Below are 26,998 nucleotides of genomic sequence, written 5' to 3'. Positions count from 1 at the left end.
ATCTGTACTGTTCTGACATTCTTGGACCTCAAGAAATTAGATTGGCTGTCAGAACTTCAGGATTGATCAATATTTAGATATATCCCATAGTTTGTGAACTCTATAATTTTCCTACAGACTAAATAATAAATACTAATTTGGGTTATTTTCACCAAAGGAATGTAGCAGAATACATCTCGGCCTAAATTTATGAAGAACAATTATTTATTATGCAAACTTTTATAACAGAAACAAAGAAAAACGTGTTTTTTTCCAGAATTTTTGGTCTTTTTTTGTTAATTTAGCAAAAAATAAAAACCCCAGCGGTGATTAAATTCCACCAAAAGAAAGCTCTAGTTGTGTGAAGAAAATGATAAAATTTTAGTTTGGGTGTTGTATGACCACGCAATTGTCATTCAAATGTGAGAGCGCTGAAACCTGAAAATTGGCCTGGGCAGGAAGGGGGTAAAAGTGCCTGGTATAGAAGTGGATAATTATTATAATAAAAGAACAAATTTCAAGGTGTGGAAACTGCATTTATTTTTCCATATACTCCCCTGCTACATTTATACACTTATCCCAGCATTTAACTAATGCCTGGAAAGCTTTGGCATAGAAAGATTTGTCTGCACGCCTGAACCATCCTAGAACAGCCTGATTCACATCATCAACCTTGTGTTCACCGTTCCCACAAAAAGATTTGTCTCTTGTGCAATTTCACAGCAGGTTATGTGTCGATAATCCCGGATCAGGCATTGCACGTGCTGAATGTTCACAGGAATGACTGCTGAGGGTTGGGAACCACCATGGCCGGGATCGTCACTGATCGACGTATGGCCATCTTTAAAAAGGTTTACACCGTTCAGATGTCTTACTGCGGCTGAGCATCTCATTGCCATACTGTGCTTGAAGTCTTTTGTAGATATCCATGGATTTTACAAAAGAAACTTCATCACTACACGCTATTTCATGCACACACTAACACTGTTATCTGCCATCCCGATTAACCATCTCTGGACTAGCCCACAACATGTGCGCCTATCAGTAATAGGAAACACTTGTAACTTACTACTGCATGCAGCTAGAATCCGTTTATATACCAGTAAAATAAAACGTCGCGGCTTGATGTGAATGCCCCTCATGTGTGTTTGTGTGTGTGTGTATATATATATATATATATATATATATATATATACACACAGTCAGGTCCATAAATATTGGGACATCGACACAATTCTAACATTTTTGGCTCTATACACCACCACAATGGATTTGAAATTAAACGAACAAGATGTGCTTTAACTGCAGACTGTCAGCTTTAATTTGAGGGTATTTACATCCAAATCAGGTGAACGGTGTAGGAATTACAACAGTTTGCATATGTGCCTCCCACTTGTTAAGGGACCAAACGTAATGGGACAATTGGCTTCTCAGCTGTTCCATGGCCAGGTGTGTGTTATTCCCTCATTATCCCAATTACAATGAGCAGATAAAAGGTCCAGAGTTCATTTCAAGTGTGCTATTTGCATTTGGAATCTGTTGCTGTCAACTCTCAAGATGAGATCCAAAGAGCTGTCACTATCAGTGAAGCAAGCCATCATTAGGCTGGAAAAACAAAACAAACCCATCAGAGAGATAGCAAAAACATTAGGCGTGGCCAAAACAACTGTTTGGAACATTCTTAAAAATAAGGAACGCACCGGTGAGCTCAGCAACACCAAAAGACCCGGAAGACCACGGAAAACAACTGTGGTTGATGACCGAAGAATTCTTTCCCTGGTGAAGAAAACACCCTTCACAACAGTGGGCCAGATCAAGAACACTCTCCAGGAGGTAGGTGTATGTGTGTCAAAGTCAACAATCAAGAGAAGACTTCACCAGAGTGAATACAGAGGGTTTACCACAAGATGTAAACCATTGGTGAGCCTCAAAAACAGGAAGGCCAGATTAGAGTTTGCCAAACGACATCTAAAAATGCCTTCACAGTTCTAGAACAACATCCTATGGACAGATGAGACCAAGATCAACTCATACCAGAGTGATGGGAAGAGAAGAGTATGGAGAAGGAAAGGAACTGCTCATGATCCTAAGCATACCACCTCATCAGTGAAGCATGGTGGTGGTAGTGTCATGGCGTGGGCATGTATGGCTGCCAATGGAACTGGTTCTCTTGTATTTAATCAATAATGTGACTGCTGACAAAAGCAGCAGGATGAATTCTGAAGTGTTTCGGGCAATATTATCTGCTCATATTAAGCCAAATGCTTCAGAACTCATTGGATGCCGCTTCACAGTGCAGATGGACAATGACCCAAAGCATACTGCCTAAGCAATCAAAGAGTTTTTTAAGGGAAAGAAGTGGAATGTTATGCAATGGCCAAGTCAATCACCTGACATGAATCCAATTGAGCATGCATTTCACTTGATGAAGACAAAACTGAAGGGAAAATGCCCCAAGAACAAGCAGGAACTGAAGATAGTTGCAGTAGAGGCCTGGCAGAGCATCACCAGGGATGAAACCCAGCATCTGGTGATGTCTATGCCTTCCACACTTCAGGCTGTAATTGACTGCAAAGGATTTGCAACCAAGTATTAAAAGTGAAAGTTTGATTTATTATTATTATTCTGTCCCATTACTTTTGGTTCCTTAACAAGTGGGAAGCACATATGCAAACTGTTGTAATTCCTACACCGTTCACCTGATTTGGATGTAAGTACCCTCAAATTAAAGCTGACAGTCTGCAGTTAAAGCACATCTTGTTCCTTTCATTTCAAATCCATTGTGGAGGTGTATAGAGCCAAAAATGTTAGAATTGTGTTGATGTCCCAATATTTATGGACCTGACTGTATATATATATATATATATACACACACACACATATACTGTGTATATATAACACCCTTCATGTATATTATATATTATATGCAGCTACGGGACCTCCTGCCTGGAGTTTGCATGTTCTCCCTGTGCCTGCGTGGGTTTCCTCCGGGTACTCTGGTTTCCTCCCACACTCCAAAGACATGCTGGTAGGTTAATTGGCTCCTGTCTAAATTGGCCCTAGTATGTGTATGTAGGAATGTAAGCTAGGGACCTTAGATTGTACACCCCTTGAGGGTTAGGGAGTGATGTGAATGTACAATATAGATATATATATATATATATATATATATGTGTGTGTAAAGTGCTGCGTAAATTGACAGCGCTATATAAGTACCTGAAATAAAATAATAAAAAATATATATATATATATTCATATATATATATATATATATATATATATATATATATATATACATACATACACATAATGATATAATAAAGCTTGCAGGGACCTGAGATGACATGTGTGACTTTATGTAATTATCGCAATTCCCTGTGACCCATGTGGCAGCTGAAAATTCATTTTGGGAGAGCAATAGGGATTACTGGTCATTGAGTAGCACTGTTCAGAAACTGACTATGGCACAGAGACCTAGCAAAGGTAACAACAGTGCTCCAATGGTTATATGCCAGATAGTCCACCAATGTGAATCGACTGCTTACAGATGGAAGACAACAAGCAATGTCTATTGTCAGCTGCTATAGATCACAATAGCATGGTAAACTCTGATATTTGTGCAAATATACAGAAATATTATGTTGTCACTGGCAGGCACATATAGATACAGTATATAGAACAATCACAAGTCAAATGCCTGACTATTAGATGAATCACTGAGTTGGGAAAAGTGTCATGCTCCCACAGGCTTTATCCCTATTGTCTATGGGTAGCCAAGGTGTTCCTGTACACTGGTGGCATGGAACAGCTGAATTAGAAAACCAGTCAGACACGTTCTTAACATATCACTGGCTTTATATTGAATGACCAAAGCATCCTTATAAAAGTTTCATTTTTATGCCAGTTATCCACAATCTAACAATAGCTGTTATGCATGAGAGCTGAATGGGAGACAGTGATGGAATATTGAGACAATGGTAGGATTAGGACACAATAGTGGGAAGCTGGGCGACGGAGGTTGTGAGACAGTGAAGAGGAAGGCAGAGGAGCAGCGGGGGAAGATGATGGGGGGTAGAAATGCACAGAAATATCTTTGTTATATGGACATATAAGTCTGATAAGATATTGAGTGGAAGATGACATGTACCCACAATCCCATTCCTACAACAGACACTCATGTGCTACCAGTTCTGCATAAAATGTCCTAATCCTTCCTGGTTATGGACGGATTTGCTTTTGCATAGCACCATCAGCAATCGAGCTGCACTTAAATGAATGCCTTACTTTCCCGAGTAAAAGAAATCCTGATCCAGCTTTCTGGATGAGACATTCCAGATTTCTATTGAAGGCAAAAAGTGTTTTTCTAATGACTTGCTTTGTCTAATTCAAGAATCAGAGCACAGAAACCTAAGGAAAGTATGGCCAAAGCTTTTTCAGCCATACTTCTCTTCTGGGTCACAGAAGTGCACTTATTTCTGGACTCCTGTGACCCAGATTCAGCCAATAGTGAACTAAAGTCGTCTGTCATCTGACATCACAGAGCCAGTCCAGGCTCTACAAGGATCCCGACTTTTATGTTGGAATCCACTCAGATGGCTCAGCCTCTCATCACACCACTGAGAGCCAGAGCTATAATCGCTCCTGTCCTCTCCACAGCCTGGCACTCTAGTGAGCGCTGGAGAGGCAGAGCAGAGAGCCAGTGACTGACAGCGCGTGACTGGATGACGGAACTGAACACAGCTTGACCTTATCCACTAAGTGAATATTTACTTTACTATTTACTACTTATTTTAAATGCAGTTTTACCCTTTGTACATAGGTTTAACTACTAGCCTACAGGGCACTCATACCCCCTTCCTGCCCAGGCCAATTTCCAGCTTTTAGCGCTGTCACACTTTGAATGACAATTACGCGGTCATGCAACACTGTATCCATATGAAATATTTATCATTTTTTTGTGACAGATAGAGCTTTATTTTGGTGGTGAATCACCTCTGGGATTCTTATTTTTTCTTAAACAAACCAAAAACCATTTAAAATTTTGAAAAAAAAAAGTTTTAGTTTTTGTTATAACATTTAGTAAATACGTGAATTTTCTCCTTCACTGATGTACGCTAATGAGGTGGCAGTGATGGGCACTGATAGGCTACACTGATGGACACTGATAGGTGGCACTGATGAGGAGGCACTGGTAGGTGGCACTGATGGACACTGAAAGGCAGCACTCATATATGGCACTGACAGGTGGCACTGATAGGTGGCACTGACTGGCACTGATAGGCGGCACTGACAGGCGGCACTGACTGGCACTGATAGGCTGCACTGACTGGCACTGTTAGGTGGCACTGACTGGCACTGTTAGGCGGCACTGATAGGCAGCACTGACGGGCACTGATAGGCAGTACTGATGCACACTGATAGGTGGCACTGATTGGCAGCACTGATAGGTGGCCCTGACTGGCATTGATAGGTGGTATTGACTGGCACTGATGGGTGACAATGAAAGGCAGCTCAGATGGGCACTGATATGTGGCATTGATGTGGCACTGATGGGCACTGGCAGGAGGCATGGATGAGCACTGAGAGCTGGCACTGATGGAAACTGCCAGGTAGCGCTGCTGGGGCTACACAGATCATCAGGGCACACTGATCATCACTGCCCTGATGATCTGTGTACATGTCCCCTCCGAGGAATGCCGATTACCGGCTCTCCTCTCCTCATGAGCTGTCAGCGTGACAGCTCGTGGGGAGAAAAATGCTGATAACCAACATTTCCCTGTTTACATGTGATCAGCTGTCATTGGACACAGCTGATCACATGACCGAGCCAACATCTTCAGCTCTTTCCGTGGATCGGTGATCTGCTGTGTCTGAGGGGCACAGCGCACTGCCGATCGCCGTGCGCTCCGGGAGCCGCGCATGCGCGGTGAGAATGGGAGGATGTCATATGACGTCCTCCCAGAACAAGAGAACTATCTTGTGTCCGTCATATTACTATATGGCGGGCGGGAGGTGGTTAATGACCTCCACTTTATCGATATCTCAGAAATGTGGAGACCTGTGGAAGTCTCTCCATGTGCAGAAATGAAGTGATTATAACTGCCTAAGGCCCCTTTCAAATGGCTGTTCTCTGTTGCATGTCAGCAGGGGATCTGTAAACATGATTGCAACAGGATGGGATGGATGTCACTTTTGTTATATCTGTGTCCCCTTTCGACTTTCTCCATCTTGTGATGAAGGAAAAACTGACCCATCAAATCTCTATGGGGGGCAGATGTGAGTTCATTTGCATCATCATGCAACTGATCCGCTTCTGTTCGGGTGTGCAAAGATTGAAGAAGATGCACACCTTTTTCATGTTTTTTTTGCGTACCAAAATGGACTTGGATGTGGGAGGATTAAAGAGAAGCACAGCCATTTACATCCCTCTGAAAAAGGGAACATTCTGTAGACAGAAGCTTATAAATAGCAAAATGAGCTTATGAAAAGTATGGACATGTAATAATGTGTAATCAGATAACACAGAAGAAAATACAACCTGAATTAAATTTGTAATATTCAGTCTCAGTGTACCTACCTGCTCTCTATTGCAGCTCGAAATTCCTGCTGACTGATTACATTTCTGTTGTATTTATCAATTTTTCTGGAGGGAAAGAGGGAAAAACATGTCAGTAATATGCAGGTGAAACTCGAAAAATTAGAATATCGTGCAAAACATTTATTTCAGTAATGCAACTTAAAAGGTGAAACTAATATATGAGATAGACTCATTACATGCAAAGCAAGATAGTTCAAGCCGTGATTTGTCATAATTGTGATGATTATGGCTTACAGCTCATGAAAACCCCAAATCCACAATCTCAGAAAATTAGAATATTACATGCAATCAATAAAACAAGGATTGTACATAGAACAATATCGGACCTCTGAAAAGTATAAGCAAGCATATGTACTCAGTACTTGGTTTGGCCCCTTTTGCAGCAATTACTGCCTCAATGCGGCGTGGCATGGAAGCTATCAGCTTGTGGCACTGCTGAGGTGTTATGGAAGACCAGGATGCTTCAATAGCGGCCTTCAGCTCTTCTGCATTGTTCGGTCTCATGTCTCTCATCTTTCTCTTGGCAATGCCCCATAGATTCTCTATGGGGTTCAGGTCAGGCGAGTTTGCTGGCCAATCAAGCACAGTAATCCCACGGTCATTGAACCAGGTTTTGGTGCTTTTGGCAGTGTGGGCAAGTGCCAAGTCCTGCTGGAAAATGAAGTCAGCATCCCCATAAAGCTCGTCTGCGGAAGGAAGCATGAAGTGCTCCAAAATCTCCTGGTAGACGGCTGCGTTGACCCTGGACTTAATAAAGCACAGTGGACCAACACCAGCAGATGACATGGCTCCCCAAATCAACACAGACTGTGGAGACTTCACACTGGACTTCAAACATCTTGCAGTGTGTGCCTCTCCATTCTTCCTCCATACTCTGGGCCCTTGGTTTCCAAATGAGATGCAAAAGTTGCTCTCATCAGAAAAGAGGACTTTGGACCACTGAGCAACAGACCAGGTCTGTTTTTCTTTAGCCCAGGTAAGACGCTTCTGACGTTGTTTGTTGTTCAGGAGCGGCTTGACAAAAGGAATACGACATTTGAAGCCTATGTCCAGGATCCATCTGTGTGTGGTGGCTCTTGATGCACTGACTCCAGCCTCAGTCCACTCCTTGTGAAAGTCCCCAACACTTTTGAATGGCCTTTTCCTGACAATCCTCTCCAGGCTGTGGTCATCCCTGCTGCTTGTGCACCTTTTTCTTCCACACTTTTCCCTTCCACACAACTTTCTATTAATGTGCTTTGATACAGCACTTTGGCAACGTCCAACTTCTTTTGCAATTACCTTTTGAGGCTTTCCCTCCTTATGGAGGGTGTCAATGATGGTTTTCTGCACAACTGTCAGGTCAGTAGTCTTTCCCATAATTGTGATTCCTACTGAACCAGACTGAGAGACCATTTAAAGGCTCAGGAACCCTTTGATGGTGTTATGGCTTAATTAGCTGATTAGAGTGGGACACTTTGAGCCTAGAATATTGCACCTTTTCACAATATTCTAATTTTCTGAGATTTTGGGTTTGGGGCTTTCATGAGCTGTAAGCCATAATCATCACAATTATGAAAAATCACGGCTTCAACTATCTTGCTTTGCATGTAATAAGTCTATCTCATATATTAGTTTCACTTTTTAACCCCTTCACGCCTAAGGGTAGAACAGATCTAAATGCCTAAGCACAATTCTGCAATGTTGACATGTATTAGTAAAACCATATATATCATCACAACTACTTTGTACATCCAGGTGGATTATACCTTGATTTTTTCAGGAGAAATTGGGCTTTCATTTGGTGGTAAATGGTAATGGATAGCTCGGATATGTTTCTTGTTACTACCATAACCTTCCACCAAAGAACAACCCAAAATAAATTCTCCAGCTCTTGACAACTGCAGCGATACCATATATGTGTATGTTATTTGTTGTTTGTACCCGTAGTATAGCCCAGAAACAATAGAATTTTGTTTTTGTGGGGTTTTTTTTATACCTAAAACACATTGACACTGACATTGACACTAACACCAATTTTTTTTAATCCTGACCTTTGACCCTGACCTTTGACCTTTGACCATGACCTTGACCCAAACACTAACCCTGGCACTGAACTAGATCAAACCTTGATCTAGGTATTTTTCTTTCTTTTTTTTTTATTCTTCATTATTTATTTATTTATGTATTTATCTTCTTTTTTTTTTTTTTTTTACAACCTTTTTTTTTCTCTCTATGCCAGGAGTTAGAAAACTACAATGAATCTCTCTTCTTCATTCATAGAGAGAAAAAAACAAGGGGGCTGGGCTGCACAGTGACTGATCACTGTGATAGCCAATCAGAGGCTATCACAGCGATCATGTGACCCGGAATCCGGAGTCCCGGGTCCCGATTGTTAGAACGGGACCCGGGGCTCTCAGTGACACCACAGTCTTTGTGCTGGGAGTGTGCCGAGTGGTGCGCTCCCAGCACAAAGACAAGTACGCAAATATGCGGCCCCACGGAAAAAAGCCCAGTTCCGTGAGGCCGCATATTTGTGTGACGTCGGCATCAAGGGGTTAAGTTGCATTACTGAAATAAATTAAATTTTGCATGATATTCTAATTTTTCGAGTTTCACTTGTATGTCCAAATTATTTAATGCTTTTTCTTATAAAGTGGTAGTAAACTCTTATTTAATAATTTTACCTACAGGTAAGCTTATATTAAAGCCTACTTGTAGGTAAAATGAATATCTCCTGAATGTGCACCGTTTAGGAGATATTAGAACTTTCTGAAAGCCAGCGCATGTGCTCTGAAGGAACAGCATACCCATGCCATTTCTTCAGAGCACTGTGCTATGACCCGGGAATCCCGCGCACATGTGTGGGGGTGACATCATCGTGGCTTGGCCAGTCAGCCAGTCAAAGCTCAAGAACTTGGAAGGAAGACTGGGTGAAGATGGAAGCCCCAGACAGCCGTGACAGCTCTTCGCTGGATGGCTTAATTTCAAAGTAAGTCCTTCATGATGTGCTAGTATGCAATGCATACTAGCACATTATGCCTTTACCTTGCAGGCGTTTTTTTTCCTTGCTTTTTTTGGATGCGGTTTACTACTGCTTTAATCCAAAAAAGTTTTTATTAGTATTGAAATGGACATAAAGTATCAAGATCAATGCTAACAAAGACATGCACCTATGTTGTACTGTACATAGTCAGTCAAATGAACAGACAAGACAAGGTATTTGCAACATAGGATACACAGAATATATTACATAGATAATTGGTAAGTTATCAAATTGCTGAAAGCAAATTAATTAAGAGACCTAATCACAGACTGTTCACACTAACAAGAGTCAAATTATTTAATACTTTAAAACTCTCTTTTGACAGGTATCCTTTGAACAGGTTAATTTGTTTACTTGGGTGTGTTCTTTCAGTTATATATATATGAATTTGGGTTTCCCCATAGTCCTGCACAGCCAGTCATTCAGCATTTTCCACACAAACTTTCATTTGGAGACAGAAACCAGTCCTTTAGCATTTTGGTATTTATTGAGGGGATTAGAACTTGAATAGGGTAAGCGGGTATAGGATGCCCAAGAGAACCGATAACTGAGGACAACTTCCTGAACTATTCACAAGCCTATCCTTCTTCAGCAACACAGTCTCTGTTGGAGTGCTAGCCATCATCTCCTAGTTGTACCACCCCATACCCTAGATGAACTCTTCTTCACTCAGTAATCTGGAGACTTTCAGCAGAGTGCTCCTTCCCCTATCCACCCAGGGTGTACTCACTCAGATTCTATCCTGTACCGCTTGCAGGATAGCTGCTGCTACCAGTCCTATCAGCTGGGCTGCTCCTTCCCTGCCATACAGGTGGTCCTCACTCAGGGGGCCAGTGAGTCCCGAGTTTTCCTCCTCCCCTCCCCCAGGCTCCCAGACAGGCCCCATCCCACTAGGCCTCTTGGCAGCCTTCCTCCTCCAGCCCAACATCTTCCTACTCCTTCTCCCACCCGACTCCTCACACTCCTCCTACTGAGCAGGATCTTATACTTTTAAAGGAGTCCCAGCCCCTTGCCAAGCCTTCTGTTGGGGATTGGCTGAGGTCCCTCAAGAGTGCAGCCATCAACTCCTCAGATTCACCCACTGCCTCCAAGGCCCTCCTCCAAAGGCCTCAGAGCAGGATGAAATTCCAGAGGGGCTGGCCTGCAGAGTCTCTCAGCCCTGACCACAATTTGACTTCTCTGGCTATTACACCTCAGCTGGTAACAGCTCCAGTCTAACCAATAGGATCTAGCTTCCACTAGCTGCACTAGAAGGGTGCTATATATATATTTTTTTTTTTGCATGGGCCCGAGACCAGGGGCTGCCGAAGAAACTTTTGTGCTCTGCCGCCAGAGTGGACAGGCAGAGTTGGGAGAGGAGGGACAGGGAGGGTTCTCCAAACTGGCTCTCCTGCTCGGCCCAGCTACCGGTAGCATCTTTCTGGCCAACCTGTTTTGCCTTTGGGTCTTGGCAGACTCACTGCTCACTGCAAGGAAGGCAAGGGGCTCTTCCCCACCCAAAACAGGGACCCACTACCTGGGCAGGCATACCAGAGCAGATTGAAGAGAAAGGCAAGACACTGGATGGTCAGGGCCTGGTTTTCCCTCCCCGCTGGGGCATGGGGGGCACCATTGGTTGTCATCTGGTAGGCTGAAGGGCCGGGCCGGGGGATGCAAGGCTGAAAAACCACCCTCCCTCGATTAAATTATTTTAATATATTACAAATAACAGAAACTTTGCTAATGTGAGAAAAAATCCTCAATATGCTAGCAAAATGCAAAAGGGTGTGAAGACCCAGAACCCCAAAAGATAGAAACTTGTCAGGTGGTTTAAACTATATATACTGTATATAGGTCACAATACATGTAAAAATCTGGCCTTGCAATCTTTGTTCAGATTTACCAAATCTATGTAACATGAGGACCTCTCTGAACTAGTGTACAGAATGAGGTAGCGGGGAATAGAAAATGTACAGTGCTGTGTACAGGATGAGGATGTGTGGAATAGGGAATGTACAGTGCTGTGTACAGAATGAGGTGACGGGGAATAGAAAATGTACAGTTCAGTGTACAAGATGAGGCTGTGTGGAATAGGGAATGTACAGTCCTGTGTACAGGATGAGGATGTGTGGAATAGGGAACGTACAGTGCAGTGTACAGGATGAGGATGTGTGGAATAGGGAATGTACAGTGCTGTGTACAGGACGAGGAGGTGTGGAATAGGGAATGTACAGTGCTGTGTACAGGACGAGGATGTGTGGAATAGGGAATGTACAGTGCTGTGTACAGGATGAGGCAGTGTGGAATAGGGAATGTACAGTGCAGTGTACAGGATGAGGCAGTGTGGAATAGGGAATGTACAGTGCTGTGTACAGGATGAGGCAGTGTGGAATAGGGAATGTACAGTGCTGTGTACAGGATGAGGATGTGTGGGAATAGGGAATGTACAGTGCTGTGTACAGGATGAGGCTGTGTGGGAATAGGGAATGTACAGTGCAGTGTACAGGATGAGGCTGTGTGGAATAGGGAATGTACAGTGCAGTGTACAGGATGAGGATGTGTGAAATAGGGAATGTACAGTGCAGTGTACAGGATGAGGATGTGTGGAATAGGGAATATACAGTGCAGTGTAAAGAATGAGGCGATGTGGAATAGGGAATGTACAGTGCTGTGTACATGACTAGTGCACCAGAGATCGGTTCCTCCAGATCCCCTTACCTATAACTCTTATTTAAATAAAAACATGACACCGATTTGGAGTAAATGGCCAACATGGCCTTTTATTATTAACCACACAATTTTAAACACCAAACCAATTCCTTATACAGAAACATACCAATTTGTTGTTGGTCTTCGAAGGCCCCATCCACAAAATTATCCAAAATGCACCTGCGGACCCCATATACCAACCGGCCTCCAGCCGCAACCACCCAGCTCGGAGACAACCTTACCGTCCGCAGTGCAGCACCACCACATTCCAGTTAAACCTTGGTTAACTGGAATGTTCCCCGGGCACACCATACCACCGATGGGTCCCACACCATTCTCTGTACCTTCCAGATAATACCCGCCTCCAAAGACCAACAAACCGCCCCTGAACCGCAGAACCCCCGTTCCTCATAGAAGAAACCAAAACTCACCAAATAGGGAGGGTGGGAGGGAAGCTCACTCACCAACGTCCAGCTTCCGAATGACCGCCCCCCACCCAGACCACCCCACCCAAAGGTGCCAGGAGACCACCCACGTTCTCCCTCTACCAACCAGCTCCCACCTATGCATTTTTCAAACCCCCTGCACTGACTTAACCCTTTCTAGCCTTCCTTACCCACTCTAGGCCTAGTCATGCCTGCCCTGCGCTATTTTTTCCTGTCATTTACGCTACGGGCATTACTGGATGAGGGTGTGTGGAATAGGGAATGTACAGTGCAGTGTACAGAATGAGGCGGTGTGGAATAGGGAATGTACAGTGCTGTGTACAGGATGAGTCGGTGTGGAATAGAGAATGTACAGTGCTGTGTACAGGATGAGGCTGTGTGGAATAGGGAACGTACAGTGCAGTCTACAGGATGAGGCTGTGTGGAATAGGGAACATACAGTGCTGTGTACAGGATGAGGCTGTGTGGAATAGGGGATATACAGTGCAGTGTACAGGATGAGGCTGTGTGGAATAGGGAACATACAGTGCTGTGTACAGGATGAGGATGTGTGGAATAGGGAACGTACATTGCTGTGTACAGAATGAGGATGTGTGGAATAGGGAATTTACAGTGCAGTGTACAGGACGAGGATGTGTGGAATAGGGAATGTACAGTGCTGTGTACAGGACGAGGATGTGTGGAATAGGGAATGTACAGTGCTGTGTACAGGATGAGGCGGTGTGGAATAGGGAATGTACAGTGCAGTGTACAGGATGAGGCAGTGTGGAATAGGGAATGTACTGTGCAGTGTACAGGATGAGTCTACGTGGAATAGGGAATGTACAGTGCAGTGTACAGGATGAGGCTGTGTGGGAATAGGGAATGTACAGTGCAGTGTACAGGATGAGGCTGTGTGGGAATAGGGAATGTACAGTGCAGTGTACAGGATGAGGCTGTGTGGAATAGGGAATGTACAGTGCAGTGTACAGGATGAGGCTGTGTGGGAATAGGGAATGTACAGTGCAGTGTACAGGATGAGGCGGTGTGGAATAGGGAATGTACAGTGCAGTGTACAGGATGAGGCTGTGTGGAATAGGGAATGTACAGTGCAGTGTACAGAATGAGGCTGTGTGGAATAGTAAATGTACAGTGCAGTGTACAGGATGAGGCTGTGTGGAATAGGGAATGTACAGTGCTGTGTACAGGACAAGGATGTGTGAAATAGGGAATGTACAGTGCAGTGTACAGAATGAGGCTGTGTGGAATAGGGAATGTACAGTGCAGTGTACAGGATGAGGCTGTGTGGAATAGGGAATGTACAGTGCTGTGTACAGGACAAGGATGTGTGGAATAGGGAATGTACAGTGCAGTGTACAGGACGAGGATGTGTGGAATAGGGAATGTACAGTGCAGTGTACAGGACGAGGATGTGTGGAATAGGGAATGTACAGTGCTGTGTACAGGACGAGGATGTGTGGAATAGGGAATGTACAGTGCAGTGTACAGGACGAGGCTGTGTGGAATAGGGAATGTACAGTGCAGTGTACAGGACGAGGATGTGTGGAATAGGGAATGTACAGTGCAGTGTACAGGACGAGGATGTGTGGAATAGGGAATGTACAGTGCAGTGTACAGGACGAGGCGGTGTGGAATAGGGGATATACAGTGCAGTGTACAGGATGAGGCTGTGTGGAATAGGGAATGTACAGTGCTGTGTACAGGACGAGGATGTGTGGAATAGGGAATGTACAGTGCAGTGTACAGGACGAGGATGTGTGGAATAGGGAATGTACAGTGCTGTGTACAGGACGAGGATGTGTGGAATAGGGAATGTACAGTGCAGTGTACAGGACGAGGATGTGTGGAATAGGGAATGTACAGTGCTGTGTACAGGACGAGGATGTGTGGAATAGGGAATGTACAGTGCAGTGTACAGGATGAGGCTGTGTGGAATAGGGAATGTACAGTGCAGTGTACAGGATGAGGCAGTGTGGAATAGGGATGTACAGTGCTATGTACAGGATGAGGATGTGTGGAATAGAGAATGTACAGTGCTGTGTACAGGATGAGGCAGTGTGGAATAGGGAATGTACAGTGCTGTGTACAGGATGAGGCAGTGTGGAATAGGGAATGTACAGTGCATTGTACAGGATGAGGATGTGTGGAATAAGGAATGTACAGTGCAGTGTACAGGATGAGGCGGTGTGGAATAGGGAATGTACAGTGCAGTGTACAGGATGAGGCGGTGTGGAATAGGGAATGTACAGTGCAGTGTACAGGATGAGGATGTGTGGAATAGGGAATGTACAGTGCTGTGTACAGGATGAGGCGGTGTGGAATAGGGAATGTACAGTGCAGTGTACAGGATGAGGATGTGTGGAATAGGGAATGTACAGTGCTGTGTACAGGATGAGGCGGTGTGGAATAGGGAATGTACAGTGCAGTGTACAGGATGAGGCGGTGTGGAATAATGAATGTACAGTGCTGTGTACAGGATGAGGCTGTGTGGAATAATGAATGTACAGTGCAGAGTACAGGATGAGGCTGTGTGGAATAATGAATGTGCAGTGCAGTGTACAGGATGAGGCTGTGTGAAATAGGGAATGTACAGTGCTGTGTAAAGGATGAGAATGTGTGGAATAGGGAATGTACAGTGCTGTGTAAAGGACGAGGATGTGTGGAATAGGGAATTTACAGTGCAGTGTACAGAATGAGGCTGTGTGGAATAGGAAATGTACAGTGCTGTGTACAGGATGAGGCAGTGTGGAATAGGGAATGTACAGTGTAGTGTACAGAATGAGGCGGTGTGGAATAGGGAATGTACAGTGCAGTGTACAGGATGAGGGTGTGTGGAATAGGGAATGTACAGTGCAGTGTACAGAATGAGGCTGTGTGGAATAGGGAATGTACAGTGCTGTGTACAGGATGAGGGTGTGTGGAATAGGGAATGTACAGTGCAGTGTACAGAATGAGGCGGTGTGGAATAGGGAATGTACAGTGCAGTGTACAGGATGAGTCTACGTGGAATAGGGAATGTACAGTGCTGTGTACAGGATGAGGATGTGTGGAATAGGGAATGTACAGTGCAGTGTACAGGATGAGGATGCGTGGAATAGGGAATGTATAGTGCTGTGTACAGGATGAGGATGTGTGGAATAGGGAATGTACAGTGCAGTGTACAGGATGAGGATGTGTGGAATAGGGAATGTACAGTGCAGTGTACAGGACGAGGATGTGTGGAATAGGGAATGTACAGTGCTGTGTACAGGACGAGGATGTGTGGAATAGGGAATGTACAGTGCAGTGTACAGGATGAGGCTGTGTGGAATAGGGAATGTACAGTGCTGTGTACAGGATGAGGCGGTGTGGAATAGGGAATGTACAGTGCAGTTTACAGGATGAGGCGGTGTGGAATAGGGAATGTACAGTGCTGTGTACAGGATGAGGCGGTGTGGAATAGGGGATGTACAGTGCTGTGTACAGGATGAGGCGGTGTGGAATAGGGGATGTACAGTGCTGTGTACAGGATGAGGCGGTCTGGAATAGGGAATGTACAGTGCAGTGTACAGGATGAGGTGGTGTGGAATAGGGAATGTACAGTGCTGTTTTCAGGATGAGGATGTGTGGAATAGGGAATGTACAGTGCTGTGTACAGGATGAGGCTGTGTGGAATAGGGAATGTACAGTGCAGTGTACAGAATGAGGTGGGGTAGAATAGGGCAGGGGTTAAAATTTCGAGTCCAGACCTACTAGCCCGTCACAAAATTTACTCTCCATCAGTTGCCCCACCCAACCTTGCCCAGGTCCGCCCCCAAACCCAACCCCCAGCCCGCCCCCAAACAAGTTTTTTGCAGAGTTTAACAGGTTTTCTTCTAAGATCGCCCTGTATTTGGCTCCATCCATCTTCCCATCAACTCTGACCAGCTTCCCTGTCCCTGCTGAAGAAAAGCATCCCCACTACATGATGCTGCCACCACCATGTTTCACGGTGGGGATGGTGTGTTCGGGGTGATGTGCAGTGTTAGTTTTCCGCCACACATAGTGTTTTGCTTTTTAGGCCAAAAACTTCAGTTTTGGTCTCATCTGCCCAGAGCACCTTCATATTCGCTGTGTCTCCCATATTGCTTCTCACAAACTGCAAACAGGACTTCTTATGGCTTTCTTTCAACAATGGCTTTCTTCTTGCCACTCTTCCATAAAGGCCAGATTTGTGGAGTGCACGACTAACAGTTGTCCTGTGGACAGATTCTCCTACCTGAGCTGTGGATCTCTGCAGCTCCTCCAGAGTTAGCATGAGCCTCTTGGCTGCTTCTCTGATTAATGCTCCCCTTGCCCGGCCTGTCAGTTTAATTGGACAGCCATGTCTTAGTAGGTTTTCAGTTGTGCCATACTCTCCATTTTCGGATGATGGATTGAACAGTGCTCTGTGAGATGTTCAAAGCTTGGGATATGTTTTTATAACCTAACCGTGCTTTAAACGTCTCCACAACTTTACCCCTGACCTGTCTGGTGTGTTCATTGGCCTTCATGATGCTGTTTGTTCACTAATGTTCTCTAACAAACCTCTGAGGTCTTCACAGAACAGCTGTATTTATACTGAGATTAAGTTACACACAGATAGACTCTATTTACTAATTAAGTGACTTCTGAAGGCAATTGGTCCCATTAGATTTTAGTTAGGGGTATCAGAGTAAAGGTGGCTGAATATGCATGCAAATGCATGCCACACTTTTCACATATGTATTTGTAAAAAAATTTGAAAACCATTTACCATTTTCCTTTCACTTCACAATTATGTGCCACTTTGTGTTGGTCTATCACATAAAATCCCAATAAAATACATTTATGTTTTTGGTTGTAACAGGACAAAATGTGGAAAGTTTCAAGGGGTATGAATACTTTTTCAAGGCACTGTAGAATTGAGAAATAAGTGCAATCCTATCTGAGGCAATTGTCATGGGAACATAGGTCTACACTAAAGATTTTTCCACTCTTCTGGAGAGTCAAAATGTTGTATTTCCACTCACTGTCTGTCCCATTGCCAATGGACTCCAAGACAAAGAGAGAGGATGAATCTTCCCAGCAAGGGCATGGACAATTGAAGGGTGACAACCTCTCACCAGTCTATTCAAAATCAAGAACGTTTCAGCTCTAGATACATTTGAAATAAAATAAAACATATTATATATAATTACTCTCCTGTAAAAAATAAAACTTACTCAAACGTCGCAAGTAGTGCCAAGAAGTCTGACTGAAAGAGGTTGGCCAGCTTGGCCTCCACTGCGGTTAGCGTAGACATAGGGCTAATGGCACCTTCTCGATGAAACCTGGAGACAATGGACAACATACTGAAAATGGTAAAACTTCAGCCAAAGAAGAAAACAACATTTCTTGAAATTCACTGCTAACCAACTGCTTTTATCTAATCTACTTACTATTGTACAAGTTTTATAACTAACGTGTATTTTTCCCTTTTCAAACACTATCCACCAATACTGTGTAGACCCCTCTGAGTCACCAGCAAACTTCACTGTGAAACATTTCAAAAGGGTATGGGTTGCAAATCTTGTTTATACTTGAAGTTGGTGGTGGTAAAAATAGACGATTGAGCCAAGGTTCTGCCATCATCTGACTGGCCCCCTTAAACTGCAAAGGCAGCTGGATTGGGTTGTACACATGTTGCAGCAAAACGTCTACCCCCTATCGTGTTCTGTTGCTGAAAGCAATCTGTTTAGGTGAATGTGCAATGGTGTTGGCTTTTGAGGGTAAAACAGGAGGTGAGTATTCAACATATCGCCTCCCAGCCACCTGTCAACCACCCTCTAAAAGCGTTCCTAGGATCACTTTTCAGAGGGGTGACAAGGGCTGCCACAAATGTAAACAAGCCCTTACAGCCAGGTCTACCCTATCCAAAAGGACAAATTGGCTTCCATGGGCCCACCTGTGCAAGGTAGAGAGACACTAGTACTTACGAAAATATAATTTCTAATACTGTAATGAAATCACTGGCAGTTATATTACAGCTGCAACTCTCAAAGACTTTCCCTGCATCCACTGCAGCCTCATCTGAAAGTGACTGTAAATCTAACATTTTTTTTAAATTAAAACAACAAACATGTATTGCACAGAGTGGCCATAAACCGTCTCTTCTGGGGAACACCGCCAGCACTCTAGGCTCCTCCACTTCTATGCTATGGGGGCACTCTTGCGGATTGGATCCCAGGCTGGGTTGTGTGCATCTATAGACACACACAGCATGGTTTGGCCCTGCCCCCCACTCCCTTCTCACTAGATTTGACTAACATAAGCAAAAGCCAATGTCTCCTGTTGCCCTCAGTAAAGCTCATGAATGCAGGAAGAGAGATCAGAGCAGGTCTGCCGATGGGGACATCGCTGAATCAACACTGGTGTCAGGTGAGTGTTTGGGGGGGAGGCACAGACAGTACAATGTTTTTCACCTTGATGAAGAGAATGCATTAGGGCAAAAAACCTTCTGCCTTTAGAACCACTTTAATCTCTCGGCGCCGGCCGCAAGCAAATGTGCTGCCTCCCGGCGTCTGGGCCTTGACGTTGAGCGGCCACACATTTGTGTGCAATTAAGAAAAACATATGTGCTGAGAGCACATGCCCTGCGCACTCCCAGCACACATGTCCGGTGCTCAGGGAAAGGTCCCGGTCTCCTCTTTTGATCGGGATCTTTCCCAATCATGTGACTGCCGTGACGGCGAATCACGGAGGTCACATGATCCTAAAGCCCTGCCCCGCCACCCAGCTTCTGAAACCCTTAAAGGGCCGGGAGGCACCAAGGGGTTAACTTACAGAATACCTGACACCTAACCTACAACAGACAGCCTTCCCTGTCACTGAAACAAGAGTCCCCATTGGAATAGTTCACCTGTATTCCTGTTCTAGATTTTCCTTCACTTTCAGTCCCAATGACAGTGGTTACCAGGACACATAAAGAAAGTGTAGCTCCCAGGGTGGGGGCAGACAGGGGATGACCCCCTACCATTCTATACAAACTATCTGGCTTTAAAGGCACTTCAAACATTTAGGCTTACCATAGAAGAGTTGGCAGAAATTTGATCCACATGTGGATTGGCTTTTGCTGAATTGGGTTGTTGGAAAACTTTTCTTGATCTGCCTGCTGCAGCAAATGATCAGTGTATTCTGGCAGTGGATGAGTCCCGCTGTCAGAATACAATGTCCCAGTGGGGATAATTCCTCCATCCACCTTGCATGTGTGGATGGGAGAATCCATTTTTCATCTCTGGCTAGGCTGGTCTGTACAACGATAGACGTCATAGGCTCATTTCACAAAGCTTGGGGCACATTTACAAAACAGTTACTGGTGGCAAATCTGTAATTCTAGGTTCACAATATTGCAGGTAGTTGTGGGTGCGGAAATCACATCTGTGCCTATGCCCGCAACCACCCACAGCCAAAGACACGCATGGCTGCCATTCATTTTTAGCCCTCATACACCCTTGACATTTTGATAACGCTGGTAACGTCAGCTGTGTAAAGTCACATTAAAAACGTTTTTCAGCTTCTTTTAGCATTTTTGCATAAGCATTTAGCGGCGTTGTGCCACGAGTGATAAAAGTAATAAAGAATGCAGCGCTACACTCAAATCATAAAAATATGTGAATGTGGGATCCCAAAATCTCATACGAATTAAATAAATGTGACAGTGTTAACAATAAATATTAATTAGTGCTCATCAATAATACCATCAACACAAATATAATAAATAGCTCAAAACATGTGAAAGAACATATGAAAAAAACATATCCATATATATATGCATAAACCAAAACTACACATATATATGATATAATCACACGTGCCTGTTGTGAAGTGAAATAACCATAATAATGGTACAAACGAAAGTGTTTCTCAAAGTCCAAAAAATATTAATGGTGACAAAACAGTAAACGGTGCTTCCAAATAATACTGTTAGTGACCATAGGTGAAACTCGTGCAGATTTCATGAGGAAATTTGCCCTGAGGAAGTCACATGATACTGTGACGCAACGCGTCGGCTCGACGTGGTGACATATTTCCGGCGTAGCGGCCATCTTGGTACACCTGTGTATCCAGCTGTACACCCACACAGATATATCCTCATCTGAAAGCATGAGGTTTTCTTGGACTGGCTGCTACGTAAGTCTAAAAGCTTAAATGTTATCTGTCCCTATGCTATAATTAAAAATACTGCACTATGGGAGGATTCCTTTATCTCATTTGAGAGATTGATACTACAACATTTTCCTGGAGAAGAGCCAGAGTGGGAATACTAAATTCTGAGAAAACTGCCTTTGGAGTGATTTTGTGCTTGGAGGATCCGTGAGGGGGATCCACTACTGCTCTTTGATCCGCAAGGGTCGAAGGGATGAGGTGAGAGGCTTATCCAGATGGTGGTTGGATTCTCAGATTTGTACACACTCAGTAATCTGCACGAGTTTCACCTATGGTCACTAACAGTATTATTTGGAAGCACCGTTTACTGTTTTGTCACCATTAATATTTTTTGGACTTTGAGAAACACTTTCGCTTGTACCATTATTATGGTTATTTCACTTCACAACAGGCACGTGTGATTATATCATATATATGTGTAGTTTTGGTTTATGCATATATATATGGATATGTTTTTTTCATATGTTCTTTCACATGTTTTGAGCTATTTATTATATTTGTGTTGATGGTATTATTGATGAGCACTAATTAATATTTATTAATTACACTGTCACATTTATTTAATTCATATGAGATTTTGGGATCCCACATTCACATATTTTTATGATTTGAGTGTAGCGCTGCATTCTTTATTACTTTTATCTATCATAATCACTGGTATATGATTTAATGTTAGCAGCTTCCCTTGGGATTTATACACATATTTATTTATATATTTTTTATTAGTTTAAAACACTTGGGAGCGCAGGAGGTTCACACCACTACTGTTGTGCCACGATTAGTGGCATTTTTCTGCGTTTGCATTGTTAGCGGTTTTTAGTGTTTTTTTTACCCCCCCCCAAGGGGTCAAAAAAAGTCCAAAAACACTGATTTGCGGCGTTTTAACCGCGTTTTGCAACATTAGAGTGTTTATACAGCCAAAAAACTCCTCTAGAAACCCACTAGTCCTGGGGTTTTTTTTCCAGCCATAAAGCGTTGATGTGTGCATGGACACATAGGATAACATGCTGGGGGGTTTACTAGCTGTAGAAAAAAAATCTCAAAAGCCAAAAACAGCCGCTGTAAAAACGTCCAGTGTGCATGAGGACTAAGCCCTCATGCACACTAGACGTTTTGATAATGCTGGTAACGTTAGCTGTGTAAAGTCACGTTGAAAATGTAACGTTAGCTGTGTAAAGTCACGTTACAAATGTGAGTTTTTCAGCTTTTTTTAGTATTAGCGTTTAGTGGTGTTTTCCCGCGTTGGTTTCCACATTTGAGTTTTTTAGCGTTTTTTTTGTTTTTGGTCAAAAAAAGTCAAAAAAACACGTTTTACTGCATTTTGCTGCATTAGAGCATTTTTACAGCTAAAAAACTTCTCTAGAAATCCCCAAGTCCTGTTTTTTTTTTTCCAGCCAAAAAACACTGATTACAGTCTATGTGCATGGACACATAGGATAACATGCTGGGGGGTTTACTAGCTATAGAAAGAAAACGTCAAAAGCCAATAACAGCCGCTGTAAAAACGTCCAGTGTGCATGAGGGCTTATTGGCACCCCCACACATCTAAAAACACAGGGGTTTATTTACTACAGCTGGAGAGTGCAAAATCAGCCTCACTTCTTCATAGAATCCAGTTTCTAGCTTCAGCTTGTTCTATTTAGCTTTGGCAATAAAACCTGGAAGCTGATTGGTTTCTATGTGAGCCTGATTTTGCATCCTCCAGGTTTGTGGGTGAGGGGAATCACATGCACCATGCAATTTCCTGGCAGCTGCATTTTTAAAATGCTGTAGGAACCTTTTTCCTGCGTGACATGCAGGCACAGCAACCCATTCATATCAATGGGTTGCCTTGGCCATGCAAATGCAACCCGCAATCCCACAATAGTGTGAACCTAGCCTAACGTCCCGTACACACAATAAGAAAATCGTACGAAAAATTTTGCCACTGATTGAACGATTTTCTCTTCGTTGATGAGCAGGATGTTTTAACCGATAACGATATTGTGAACTAAAAAATCCAGTTGAACAACAGTGAAAAATGTTGTCGTTTTGCATATAAACAACCGATTTTCTATGCGGTGGTATGACGGTCGTACGAAAAAGATCTATCAAGCGCTATCACTGATGAGCGGAAACAGAAGATTACTCAGATGTTTATGTCCAAGGAATCTTCATAAACACGAACAAAAAATCCAAATGTTAAAAGTAGATTGGCCTAATGAGATAATGAAGCCAGAATTCTGCATATTATATTTTATGTATCACTATTTATGTATATAGATAATGTAATAAACGATATTATACTCATTGCTGTTAATTGTGTATATCGCTCGTTCTGGCCGGAAGGGCGTGGCTACAAGGTCACATGCACACTGCATCACTTCCACTTGTACGGAAGACGTCAACACTACGTATTGCACGACGGACGATTATTTTAGATTGGTTAATGTGGGCCACGATTTCGACCAATGAACGAATGCCTCTCAGTCGTCAGATGACCGATCGGTCGATTTTCTAATCGTGTATTCCCACCTTAAGTGAGGCCAATAGTTCTTTCACCAGACATTTACTAGTGGTGAATCAATCGCAGTCATTTAAAACACATGCATCAGAAAGGTTCACCTGCAGTGAATGCTTGGTGAATGTCACATTTACTGCTTTATAACTATGCCCCATTGGACTCAAATAAAAATAAATATCATTTTTTTTTTAAATAAGTATCCTTATCTTGGTGTGTTAGTTTTGTTAAGTCATCCTCGCATGTTCTTTCTATTTTTTCACATCACAGGATCATGTAGTGATGCAGTCCTGTTAAAGTGGATCTAAACCCTAGCTTAATGACATTTAGTTTGCTATCTATTGAGTATCATAAGCAATTGCATGTTTCCATAAAATGATAACATCTTAATTTCTTGCATATTAGTGCTGCTGATTTCCTGCAGTCTTTTTCAGTCACTTCTTGTCTACATACATTTGCTCCAGCATTGGCTGCAAATCATTGCTCTGGATGGGTTTACTAATAGTGACAGTGATGGACCATGCTGTACAGTATGTGTGGGCACAGACCCTTGTAGTTTCTCCACCAGGGGGGGTGCAGGTGACAACGCAGGGGCACAGCTGGTAAGCAGTACTCAGCCCATACCAGAAAGTGCCTGAACAAAGAAATTCATGGCAGGATCAACAGATTCAGATTAAAAGATGCAGATGCAGCACATTTAAAAACATTGCAAACTGTGTTTTTTATTACTGCAATAACATGCTAGAGCTTCTATCAGATTTTAGTGATAGGCTTGATCTGCTTTAAGGCTACTTTCACACTGAGGAGTTTTTGAAGCATTTTGGTGTTAAAAAAAGCTCCTGAAAAGCTCAAGAAAAATGCTTCCCTATGTATGTGAATGTATATCTATGTATGTTTTCACACTGAGGCATTGCGCTTGCGGTGCGGTGTAAAAACTCCTGCTTTAAGCATCTTTGGGGCATGTTTGGTGAGTTAAAAAAAGCCCCCAAAACACCTCTTTCCATTGAAATAAATGGAAAACACCTAAAAAACACCTGAGAAGCGTTTTTTTGGTTCTGTTTTTAAGTCCCATGTCCTTTAAAAAACGCTCTGAAAGTGCAGCAGAAGTGCGATAAAAACGCCAATGCATTTTTGCGGCAGATCAGTGTGAAATATCCAAGATGAGAAAAAAGTTTTGCACTACTTTTCAGATCCTGCTTACTGTGTTGACCTCCTCACCCATGTCCATAGGGCCCCCCAGGCTACCAGAACCAGTGTCCCCATTAGAAGAATTCCCCTTTATTACTGTTATGGGGACAACCCAAAATTTGGGATTTTCTTTTTACTTTAACTTTTTTTAATAACAGTAAACAGGACAAGTAGAGAGGGTGAATTTTCCTAATGGGGGCACAGACAGCCATAACAACAGGTATTCCTATCCCTCTCTACTCCATCCAAAAAAAACGTTTTGTCCTTAGGTACAATTTTGTCAGTAAAGTAGTCTTTACCACCACCTAGTGGGCAAATCTGTAATTGAGGGTTCTAGTCCTGCTATAAGGTATTACATGTGAAGAAAAATAAAACTTTTTAAATAAATACATTGCCACAGGGGCGGACTGACAACTCATGGGGCCCCCGGGAAATAGGGGATCATGGGGCCCCTGTGTCCTTGCCCAAACTCAAAAAAGCCTATGAAAAAGGTACCAGGGGCATCTCATGGGGGCCCCCTAGTGACCCCGGGCCCTCGGGCAGAGCCCGAGTTTCCAAATGGTCAGTCCACCCCTGCATTGCCATCAACTTATATAGAATGATACAATCTTGAAAATGCTCTCAAAGTTTCTCTTATAGACAATCTTTCATCCCTGACCTGTGTTTCGGGTTAGAGAGTATCTTGTGCGTGATCCCTTTTTCACTACGGTCTTGAAAATTCCTTAGAAAGTCCATGTAACTGATGCCTGACAGAGAGTTCTCTAGGCCACATCTTGCCAGGAAAAGGTTAAAGTGCTCCTCTTTAAGTTTTAAGTCGAACTTCTCCAACACAGTGAGGAAATTCTCTTTCTCAACCTGTATAAAGACAAAGGCATCATACTGAATTCCAGCAGTCTCTTTGCTCTACTAATTTACTAATTTTACTTACAAACATCACACTATATACACACGGTGATGGAGCTACAATTTTTCCTCTTAATTCTCCCCCCCCCCCAGCAGTCAACAATGAATAGATTATGACTATACAATCTCTATTATGGAATATTTCGGGAGACACCCATATACTACATCATATCTCATAGCAGAAGGTCTTCTGACAAAAAAAGTGCTTTTCTAATTCTGCATTTTTGCTGTACTGGTGGAAATATTTTAGTGTATATATAATGTTTTATAACTATTGTGCTCAGATATTCATTTATTAGTTATAATTGTACTATATCAACTCAAATACAAAGTGGGACAATTGGAATGCTGCACTGCCATTCCTAAACTGTGAAACACTGGTAAACGAAATGATAATGTGTGTGTTAATGAATAATAAAGTGATATGTGGTGCTACAATACACCTCACTCTTCGATGTGTACTGTATAATCTCAACTCTAAAAGTGAAAACTTCCAATAGTGCATTCAATGTGTTAATACACCTAACACTTAAATGAATGTGTTAGTGCAAACCAACGTATTGCATAGCACTATAGTACACCTCCCTCTCAAGTGAAACATTGCGACACTTAAAAAATGACTCATATAATGTTGGTGAAATAAATCGTAGGCGAAACCCCTATATCTCAGTCACCGAGTGTGACGGAGTCTACAGCACACCTTCCCCTCAAGATATCACGCTATGTTGATAGTGTTAACCACATGATGTGTGCTTAGAAAAAGAAAATATAAACGATATATACAAATCATAAGTGAAAACATCCATATATCAATCTTAAAATATTTTGGGGACTACAAAACACCTTCATCCGGAAATAATCCTCAATAATTTGTGCTGAAATAATCCTTAAAAAGAAGTGTCCTTAAAGAAAAAGTCAATATATAAACAATAAATGTGCCAGTTCATATTATGAAGTCCTGGTGCTACAGGACACCTTCCACATCTAAAATGCCATAGTGACTTAGTGATGAGCTGGTGATTTTGACAACATTTTGTGATATGTGCTTCACTTGTGCTGAGTGTAATAACTCTTCAAAGGGGCCACATTATATCTATTGAGGGCACTGCACCTATTTAATCACACAAACAATAATAGCACTTTTGTAATTATTATCATAGTAACAATCAAACATTTTCAGGTATTGCACATGTGAATGGTTGAGCAAACAATGTTTATATTCACTTGGCATGTTCAAAAAAAATGTTAAAAATATAAGCGCATAATTTTTCATTGATCATTATCCAAGAGAGTTTAGCTTTCACCCGTTCAAAAGAAAAGGATGGTATCTTCCAATAACTGGTTATGGTAATTCTGGCAATTTCTATAAAAATGAAAACAATTAGCCTTCTGTAGGGTCCAGGCAGCTCCCTGCTAATCCTGTTTAGCAGTGTTTTGGATGGAGAATTGCAAAATTTTATTTGGGTAAGAGAGTATATAAAATATTC

At 42.8% G+C, this 26,998-nt stretch overlaps 1 protein-coding gene across 1 annotated transcript in view; it reads right to left on the bottom strand.

Moving 5' to 3' along the window:
• The window catches only part of LOC149469184 (EF-hand calcium-binding domain-containing protein 6-like), a 135,094-nt gene that overhangs the window by 52,869 nt on the left and 55,227 nt on the right, over positions 1–26,998 (bottom strand). Inside the window, exons 10-12 of the mRNA XM_089669608.1 lie at positions 25,267–25,463; positions 17,938–18,045; positions 6,557–6,622 (exon numbers count right to left, since the gene is read on the bottom strand). Coding sequence (XP_089525734.1) covers positions 6,557–6,622; positions 17,938–18,045; positions 25,267–25,463 — 371 coding nt within the window. The remainder of the gene's footprint in view (positions 1–6,556; positions 6,623–17,937; positions 18,046–25,266; positions 25,464–26,998) is intronic.

This window comes from Staurois parvus, unplaced genomic scaffold (genome assembly GCF_062004578.1).
Source record: "Staurois parvus isolate SC_StPar_1 unplaced genomic scaffold, SC_StPar_1.0 ptg000080l, whole genome shotgun sequence".
In the NCBI taxonomy this organism is placed as follows: domain Eukaryota; kingdom Metazoa; phylum Chordata; class Amphibia; order Anura; family Ranidae; genus Staurois; species Staurois parvus.
The sequence above is the reverse complement of the archived record's forward strand: the minus strand, read 5'-3'. Positions and strand labels throughout refer to the sequence as shown.